The 10250-nt window shown below is 40.6% G+C and overlaps 1 protein-coding gene across 1 annotated transcript; it reads left to right on the top strand.

Moving 5' to 3' along the window:
• The first annotated feature begins 1945 nt into the window (after positions 1-1945).
• Positions 1946-9939, top strand: Smim9 (small integral membrane protein 9). Its single transcript, XM_052171347.1, has 3 exons — positions 1946-2141; positions 9162-9272; positions 9772-9939. The coding sequence occupies exons 1-3, from the start codon at positions 1946-1948 to the stop codon at positions 9849-9851; spliced, it is 387 nt and encodes a 128-aa protein (XP_052027307.1). The 3' UTR covers positions 9852-9939.
• Positions 9940-10250: the final 311 nt, after the last annotated feature.

Raw genomic sequence — 10250 nt, 5'->3', positions numbered from 1 at the left:
GAGTTAAGGCCTTTGATCTTAGAAACCAGAAATTTATAGCTATAGGTGTTCTGGCATAACTGCTTTACATAACCAAACCAGTAAACCAGTTCTCAGTTCTAAACAGCAGTTTATAACAATAGCAATAGTCAGAAGCAGTTAATATTACAACCCATTGATTTAAGGCAAGTCTCTCAGGCTTGGTATAACTCAGGAACTTTTCTGAAGACTAAGGCTTATAGTCATTAGAAAAGTTCTGCTTTCTCTAGCCTTCTGTCACTACTCTGCTGCCACTGCCATCCCCTGTGCTATTACTCCCAAACCTTTGCTGCTACTCCACTGCTGCTAGCTCATTCCACTTCACTCAATTAAAAAAAAAAACAAACAAGTAGCCAAAACAATAGAATTCTAGAAAACCTTTTATTAAATAGATCTAATATTGCAACCCTGGGGAGTGGGAGTGTAAAACAGAAAGGTTTCTCTCTCCCCACTTACTCAAAAATGACCTGAACAACCTGGCTAAAATATGCAAATGAATGGTTGTATTTGCACCACTGACAGCACAGCTCCCAGTTCCACCAATGACTGACTTCTTGCTGAGTTACTGAGAAGCTGCTCTTTCTCCCATCTTGAGTAAGATTAGCTATCATGTTAGGTCATCTAAACCTCATCAAGGCTTTTCTTGCCAAGAATGATGCCTTCCAAGGCCAATACAAATTTTCTAGAGCAAGTTTGGCTAGTTGGGAAAGGTAGGATTTCAGGTTTTTCAGCCTTTGCCTGTTGGGTATTGAAATGAAAAGTAAATGACTATTAAATCATTTATGATCAGCCAGGCAGTGGTGGCGCACATCTTTAATCCCAGCACTTGGGAGGCAGCGGCAGGTGGATTTCTGAGTTCGAGGCCAGCCTGGTCTACAGCCAGGGCTACACAGAGAAACCCTGTCTTAAAAAAAAAAGATCATTTATGATCGTGACTATTTGTCATTCATGAGAGACATCCACCATTCATTTATTCAAAAAAAATGATTGGGCTGGAAAGATAGCTCTGCAAGTAAAAGCACTTACGTCACAAGACTAACAACCTGAGTTTAATCCCTGGATGCTAAAATAAAAGGAGAGAATGGGCTAGCTCTCAAAAGTTGGCCTCATGTGCACATAATGGCGTATATGTTCCTAAACATACACAATAGTACATAGATTAAAATAAAAATATTAAATACCTGAATATGTCATAGGTAATGTTCAGTAGCAAACAAAACAGGGGAAAAAAACTCTGTACTCATGGAGAACATGCCATAGTTCAGAGAACCACAGAATAAAATAAATAATGAAGTAGATTAACTAGATTTGATAAGGTTGATGAAGAAAACTTAAGCAGGTAAATTGACTAGGTGGTTTGTTTGGAAGTGGGACAGCTTTTATAAAGGGATCGCAAGGAAATCTACCTTGAGAAAATGACATTTGAGCACTTTAAACATGTGAAGTAGGATGTCATGGACAGACATGGCTGGGTTTGGGAGAATTCTTTGAAACAGGGATAGCAAGTGAAACATCTCCAAGGAAAGAACCAGACATGGGGCTGAATCACAGTGATCAAGGAAAGCTTAGTAGGACATGAGATCAGAGACCTAATCTGACTACTACTTACAAGATCTGCTTTCTTATTGTAGAAAAAGCTGAAGGGAAGCAAGAATAAAGATGATGATGAGGGGTTTGTGAAGTTTATAAAGCTAACAGGATTACTCTGACTGATAAGATGTAAGATTCAAGAGTGAAAAAAATATACTTTGAATGGTACCCAACAAGCACATAGTTTTACCGGAATTTTATTATTTTGGAGAACCCACAGACTGTGTTCAAGATTCACTGGTATAAATCAATGAATTACCTTTGCATGTGGCAGTTGGGAAGCTTTTTGCAATATAAGTTGAATGAGACTCTGTTCTGACTTTTCAGACAAGAGTTCATGAAGCCTCTGAAGCTATACTGCATAGGACTGCTCTTGTGCCCTCTGGTTTGTTTCTTGTTAGAGACAGCTACTCCGGCTTCAGCTTTACTTACCTTTGAAGTGAAAGAAAAAGGATTGAAATCAGATGCAATGGATGTATTTGCTATTAGGAAGAATGTGTCTGACTTCGAAAGACAGGAGACTCAAGTCTCAGGTCAGGAAAAAAATGCTTTCATGCTGTTTTGACAAATGTTCCCCAAGGACAGGGAACAATTAAAGTTGTTCCAGATGTATTAAGGGAAGTTTCACAAAGGTAGTAAAATTGATTATTTTTAATTTAGCATACCTTCTTTTATTTTTTTATTTTTATTTTTTATTTATTTATTTTAAACTCCAAATTTTATTCCCCTCCCAGTCCAGCCTCTGACTATTCTACATCCATACCTCCTCCCCACACCTCTGTCTCCAGGATCTCTCCACCCTCCCACCCCACCCCACCCCACCCCACCCCACCTGACCTCTAAATTCCCTGGGGCCTCCAGTCTCTTGAGGGTTAGATGCATCATCTCTAACTAAACACAGATCCGGTACTCCTCTGTTGCTTATGGGTTGGGGTCTCTCATGTCAGCTGGTGTATGCTGCCTGTTTCATGGTCCGGTATCTGGGAGATCTCAGGGTCCAGGTTAATTGAGACTGCTGGTCTTCCTACAGGGTCACCCTCCACCTCAGCTTCTTCCAGCTTTCCCCTAATTCAACCACAGGTGTCAGCAGCTTCTGTCCATTAGTTGGGTGCAAATATCTGCATCTGACTCTTTTAGCTGCTTGTTGGGTCTTCTGTAGTGTGGTCATGCTCTGCCCTTTTTTGTGAGTGCTCCATAGTCTCAGTGATAGTGTTAGGACTTTGAACTTCCCCTTGAGCTGGATCTCACTTTGGACCTGTCCCTGGAACTTCTTTTCCTCAGGCTCCTCTCCATTTCCATCCCTGCAATTCTTTCAGACAGGAACGATTATGGGTCAGAGTTGAAACTGTGGGATGCCCCGCTCTCCCTCACTTGATGCCCTGTCTTCCTGCTGGAGGTGGGCTCTATAAGTCCCCTCTTCCTACTATCAGAGATTTCATCTAAGGTCCCTCCCTTTGAGTCCTAAGACTCAAAGTACATGGTCTCTAGTACATTCTGGAGGGTCCCCCAACCTCCTACCTCCCAAGGTTGCATGTTTCCATTCCTTCTGCTGGCCCTCAGGGATTTCAATCCTTTTCTTCTACCCAAAACCTGATCATGCTCCCCTTTCTGATCCCCACTTCTTCTTTCCCTCCCAGGCTCCTCTCTCCCCCTTGTGGTTGCTTTCTTCTCCCTCCCAAGTGGAACTGAGGCATCCTCACTTTGGCCCTTCAGCTTGTTGGCCTTTTGGGGTTCTGTGGGTTGTATCTTGGGTATTCCACACTTTGGGGTTTTTTGACCAGTATCCACTTATTAATGAGTACATACCATACATGTCCTTTTGGGTCTGAGTTACCTTAGTCAGGATGATATTTTCTAGTTTAATCCATTTGCCTGGAAAACTCGGGATGTCCTCATTCTTAATAGCTGAGTAGTATTCCATTGTGTACATGAACCACATTTTCTGAATCCATTCTTTCATGGGACATCTGAGTTGTTTCCAGCTTCTAGCTATCACAAATAAGGCAGCTGTGAACAGAGTGGAACAGTGCCCCCTGTAGCATGGTGGGGCATCTTTTGGGTATATTCCCAAGAGTGCTATTGCTGGGTCTTCAGGCAGATCTATTTCCAATTTTCTGAGGAAACTCCACATTGATTTCCAGAGTGATTGTACCAGTTTGCAATCCGATCAGCAATGGAGGAGTGTTCCTCTTTCTCCATATCCTCTCCAAATGTACTGTTGCCTGAGGTTTTGATCTTAGTGGAATCTCAGGATCGTTTTGATTTGCATTTCTTTGATCACTAAGGACTTTGAACATTTCTTTAGGTGCTTCTCAGCCATTGAGATTTCTCTGTTGTGAATTCTGTTTAGTTCAAAACCCATTTTTTTATTGGGGTTTTTTTTTTTTTTTGATGGTTAGCTTATTGAGTCCTTTATATATTTTGGATATTAGCCCTGTATTGAATGTGGGATTAGTGAAGATTTTTTCCCAATTTGTAGGTTGCTGATTTGTCTTATTGGCTATGTCTTTTGCCTTACAGAAACTTTCCAGTTTCATGACATCCCATTTATCAATTCTTGATCTTAGAATGTGAGCCATTGGAGTGCTGTTTAGGAAATTCCCCACCCCAACCCCCCACCCCCGTGCCAATGAGTTCAAGTCTCTCTTTCCTACTTTCTCTTCCATTAGATTCAGTGTGTCGTGTTTTATGTTGAGGTCCTTGATCCACTTAGACTTGAGCTTTGTGCAAAGTGACAAATATGGGCCTATTTTCGTTTTTCTACATATCAACAGCCAGTTAGACTAGCACCATTTGTTAAAGATACTTTCTTTTTTGCATTGTATATATTTGGCTTCTTTGTCTAAGATCAAGTGTCCATAAGTGTGTGGTTTTATTTCTGGGTCTTCAGTCCTATTCCATTGATCAGCGTGTCTGTCTTTGTACCAATACCATGCAGTGTATATCACTATTGCTCTGTAGTAAAGTTTGAGGTCAGGGATAGTGATTCCCCCAGCCATTCTTTTATTGTTAAGTATTGTTTTCACTATTCTGAGATTTTTTGCCTTTCCAGATGAATTTGAGAATTGCTCTTTCCATGTCTTTGAAGAATTGTATTGGGATTTTGATGAGGATTGCATTGAATCTATAGATTGTCTTTGGTAGGATGGCCATTTTTACTATGTTAATTCTTCCAATCCATGAACATGGGAGATCTCTCCATTTTCTGAGATCTTCTTAGATTTCTTTCTTGAGATACCTGAAGTTGTTGTCATAGAGATCTTTCACTTGTTTGGTTGGAGTTACCCCAAGATATTTTATATTATTTGTGGCTATTGTGAAGGGAGTTGTTTCCCTAATTTCTTTCTCAGCCTGATTATCATTTGTATAAAGGAAGGCTACTGATTTATTTGAGTTAATTTTATATCCAGCCACTTTGCTGAAGTTGTTTATCTGCTGGAGAAATTCTCTGGTAGAGTTTTTGGAGTCAGTTATGTATGCTATCATATCATAGTGATACCTTTACTTCTTTGACAATTTGTATCCCCTTGATCTCTTTTTGTTGTCTTGTTGTTCTAGCTAGCACTTCGAGTACTATATTGAATAGATATAGGAAGAGTGGGCATTCTTGTCTTCGATTTTAGTGGGATTGCTTTAAGTATCTCTCCATTTAATTTGATATTGGCTGTTGGTTTGCTGTATATTGCTTTTTTAAAAAGGTGATAGTCAGCTGATCCAGAGTGGGAATCCCTCAAATTTCCATTTTCACCAGACACATACAAGCTGAGATGATCTGTCCCAGAGTTCCAGTTCTATAAATGGTTTTGCTGGTGAACCTTTTGTCTTGGTTAGGGTTTTACTGTTGTGAACAGGCACCATGACTAAGGTAACTCTTATAGGGACATTTAATTGGGGCTAGCTTAGAGGTTCATAGGTTCAATCCATTATCAAGGCAAGAATATGGCAGCATCCAGGAAGGCATGTTGCAGGAGGAGCTGTTTAAGTCATTCTCAGATTTCTGATGAGGTTGAAGACAAATTTTAGTCTCATAATCAAACTCAAGTTGTTTAACATAGAGAATTTATAGAGTGGATGAAATGGTTTTCAGGTGGCAAACACAGACTAAAATCTAAATATAATACAGGGATAGAATCATAATTTTTTCAGTTAGGAAATGTGGTACTTTTTCTAATTGACAAATTGATTGGCTGGATGTCATTTGTACCTCATTCTGTGTAATTTACTTCATTGTTATGGTTTTGTTCAATTTATATCCAGAAGAAAAATTTTTTTATTGGACAGAAAAGGTGAGGCATAGAGGAGGGTGCTGATACTAAGGTTCCCTAATTGGTTCTTGAGTTGCTAATAAAGATGGCTGAGAGCCAATTGCTCAGCAGAATAGTCAGATGGAACTTCCAGGTCCCAGGAAGAAAAGGCAGACACGGGGAAAGAGAGGAGGCTTATGTACCATGTTTTGGAACTAGCAAAAAGAAGTCAGATAAGGCCTCAGGGAAGCCAGGGCCTGTGGCCCCACTGCAGACAGGTTGCCAGAGATGTTCTGCAAGGGCTGATTTGAACAGGCTTTGAGTTGGAGGCAGAAGTAGAGCTAGAGATGATAGTTTAGTAAGGGCACACATTTCCAGACAGGAGATTCTGCACCCAACAATTGTGCCACAAAAGGCAAGCTGTAAAGTAATAAAGCTGTCTGAGTGGTTTTTTGTTTTTTGGTTTTTGTTTTTTTTTTTTTTTGAGTGTTTTTTATCCCTGGAGCAAAGGTGAGTAGAAAAGAAAAGGGGTTGGGAGATGGTTGCAATCAATGCTGAGCTAAGCTGGGAGGGGCTGGTAGTAGCTCCCTGGCTAAGTCAATGGTTAAAAGTCAAAAGTTCAAGGTCTCTTCTGAGATTCATCTAATCACTTAACTGTAATTGCCAAAGCAAGACAGGAAACCAGCTGGGCAACCTCCAAACTGCATCTCCATGTCTGATGTCAAATCAGTCTTCAAATCTTCAACTCCTTTTTAATCTTTGTTGACAGCAACAATCTTCTTTCTTCTAGGCTGGTCCCACTCCCTGTTAGCAGCTTTCCTCAGCAGATAGCCCACAGCTCTGGCATCTCAAACATCTTGGAGTCTCCAAGGCAACTTCAAAGTTACAGCTTCTTGTTTCAATGTCTGGGAGCCACACATGATCTTCTGGGCTCCTCCAAAGGGCTGGCATCACTTCTCCAGCTCTGTCCTCTTTAGCACTCTAAACTCAGGTTGACTCCACTCCAGTGTCGCTGCTGTTCTTGGTGATCATCCCATGGTACTGACATGTCCAATATACTGGGGTCTTCCACTGCAACTAGGCTTCACCAATAGCCTCTCATAGGCTCTCTTCATGGTACTAAGTCTCAACTTCTTTGCATGACCCCTTCAATCCTGTGTTGTCAACTGCAACTGAGGCTGCACCTTCACCAATGGCTTTCTACAGCCTCTCAGAGTGCCAAGCTTCAACTGCTCTCCAGGACCCCTTCATGTCTTCAAAACCACCTTGGTGACTTTTACACATTACCAAGTACAGCTGCAGCACAAGGTACAATCTTGGCTATTTCTGGAACACAGCTTCTTTGGGCTCTCAGAAAATACTTCCTGGGTGTTGGTGGTCCACGCCTTTAATCCTAGCACTTGGGAGGCAGAGGCAGGTGGATTTCTGAGTTTGAGGCCAGCCAGGTCTACAAAGTGAGTTCCAGGACAGCCAGGGCTACACAGAGAAGCCCTGTCTCAAAAAAAAAAAGTATGGCTAGAAGGCATCTATACAGAAAAACCCTGTCTCACAAACAAACAAACAAAAAATATTTCCCAGATTTCACTTCAGTGGTGCTGGTCTCTTCTTAATCACCACTAATTACTTAGCTCCAGTTAACCAGCATCAATTGTCCAAGTAGTCCCTTCTAGTCTGGACTCTAAAGCCAGAGCCATATGGCTGAAGCTTCTGTTTTCCAGATCTTTCACTGCCTAAGCTTAGCTGTCCTGGAACTTGCTCTGTAGACTGACTTTGAACTCAGAGATGTGTATGCCTGTCTCCTAAGCACTGGGATTAAAGGTGTGTTTCCCCAAGCCTGGATTTAAGTTTTTCTTCACTGAGAACTTGCTCTGTTCTAGGCTGGCCTTGAGTTTAGAGATCTGCTTGTTTTTGGCTCTTGAAATTAAAGGCTTGTATTACCACACCTGGATCTAAACCTAGCTGGATGGGATCTTGCCCCAAGATCACCACTCCTTTAATTCAATTTAATATCCTTGAATATAGGATTCAGCTCCATTCCACTTCATGGTGCCCCTTTAATACTCAAACCATATATTTTATATGTTTCCTTTCTCAGCTTGCTATGCTTGTTTAAAATGCTTTTCAAGAGACTTAACCAGAGAACAAATGGTTCTCTGATGGACATTTCTGAAACTTCCTTTGTCAATGCAATTAATCTGAGTCTCTTTACCTTAGCCTCAGGCAGACTCTTCAGGCAAGGGCAAAAAGTTGCCATATTCATCACCAAAATACTACAAAAATAGTCTGTAAGCTGCATATTGAAATTCTTCACTGAAACCTCTTGGACCAGGTCTGAACAATTCAAACCACTCTTAGTAACAAAGTCTTCCATATTGCTACTAGACTGGTCCATTGAGCCATATTTAAAGCATTCCACTGCTTTCCAAATCCAAAGTCCCAAAATCTACATTCTTCCAAACAAAAGCATGCTCAGGATCACAGTAATACTCCAGTCCCTGGTACCAACTTCTGTCTTAGTTTGGGTTTTACTACTCTGAACAGAGGTTCAGTCCATTCTCAAGGCAGAAACATCGTAGCATCCAGGCGGGCATGTTGCAGGAGGAGCTGAAAGTTCTACATGTTCATCTGAAGGCTGCTAGCAGAATACTGACTTCCAGGTAGCTAGGATGAGGGTAAAGCCCACACCCATAGTAACACACCTACTCCAACAGGGCCACACCTACTACATGACCACACCCTATAATAGTGCCACTCCCTGGGCCAAGCATATACAAAGGATCACACCTCTGAATTTCAGACAGCAGAAAGGTTTGTTTTCTCTGGCCTCTTTCCTTGGCATCACATCAAATCCCCCCTCCTCAAATATTCTAAAGGGAAGACTCAATATCTCTAGCCTAGTGTTGATCAGCAGGCTTACCCCAAAGTTCTTTTTCCCAATTTTCTTTACCCCTTCCTCTTCTATACACAGGGCTGTTGACCTTCTTTCTATTTTGGGGGACACTAACTTCACTCAGCCTCCTTTTAACACTTTCAAACATACTCTAGGTAACACACTTTAAGACTGTCTTATCAGTTTATACTTCTCTTTCACAAAGTAGTTCTTCAGATATTTGAGATGAACAAAATTTTTACCATTTAACTGGCAACACAAAATGATATCCATATTAGAATACCTTTCTAAAATAATGGCTTTTTTTTAGCTTGAGGCATACACATATCATAAGTTCTGAGCAATTCCAAAACCATAATATCTGAGACAACTATTTGATTACCTTGATTTCTCAATAAATGCACATCCTCTTTCTACAGGACTCCGGAGGCCTCAGATGACCAAGTTTAAAAATTACCTGTCAGATTTCTTCAAGAGCTCCATGCCTCCTGCAGCCATTTTTGCTCTTTTTGTCACCATGGCACTAATGGGCATTCTCTGCTGTCTCACGTAAGCTACTATACAATAAGGAGAGGAAATGTGAGGGGCTGGGGAAATAGAAACATTCAGGCCCCATCAGCTGCTCATTTGAAATTAAGGAAGAGTTTCAAGGAAAATCACTCTAGTAGAAAAACTCTGAAAAGACCCTTTAAAAAAGCCTCCATGTGTAATAAGAGACAGAGCACAAGGAGGAACCTATGACCACAACCAAGCATATTAAGAGATGAGGCTACAGATTTCATTGTCCAGTTTTCAAGATTAAGTAGATGTGAATAAAAAGTAGCAACATGAAGTCAAAAGTCAAATTCTTTCTAAATTCATTGGTTATTATCAGCTATGATTTTGAGAGAAATGTATTGCCAAGGAAAAAAACAAGCTGGCATTACACATGCCTTCCTTTGTAAATAATATTTAAATACTTTGACCTTCCAGTAGCCCACCAGCTTTGAAGACCTTTAAGTAGGGTATGTTCCTTAACAGTAGTTGCAGAGGCAGCCATAGTGAATAAAAGACTTGAAGAGCCTCATAGACAATGGGCAATTGACCAGAGAAGTTCTCCTGAAATGTAGAATATAAATCTAATCAAGGTCTGCTGAATAGGATTCCAAAATTCTTCCCCTCCTTGTGTCTCTTTTTGTCCTCCTTCCCAAATGGGAATATTTACGATGGTTACTATTTTCTGAGCCATCATTGTTAGAAGGTATGATGTTTTAGTTCATAGATTACTTAACAAAGCAGAAACATTCCAAGACTTAAAAAAAAAAAAAAAAAAGGACTACCCAGATACTCTGTACTTTGAACTGGACAATGATGTAGAAATTGTAATCTTGTGAAAAGGTGCTTTCTAGAAGCACAAAGGGAAATAGGAATTTAGTATTTAGAGTATTATAATTAGGTATTAATGCCTGTAAGAGGCAGAGAAAAATATGTGAACCTCCTTACAACCACCAAGTCTTGGCTAACCCCAT

This window comes from Apodemus sylvaticus, chromosome X (assembly GCF_947179515.1).
Source record: "Apodemus sylvaticus chromosome X, mApoSyl1.1, whole genome shotgun sequence".
NCBI lineage: Eukaryota > Metazoa > Chordata > Mammalia > Rodentia > Muridae > Apodemus > Apodemus sylvaticus.
The sequence above is the reverse complement of the archived record's forward strand: the minus strand, read 5'-3'. Positions and strand labels throughout refer to the sequence as shown.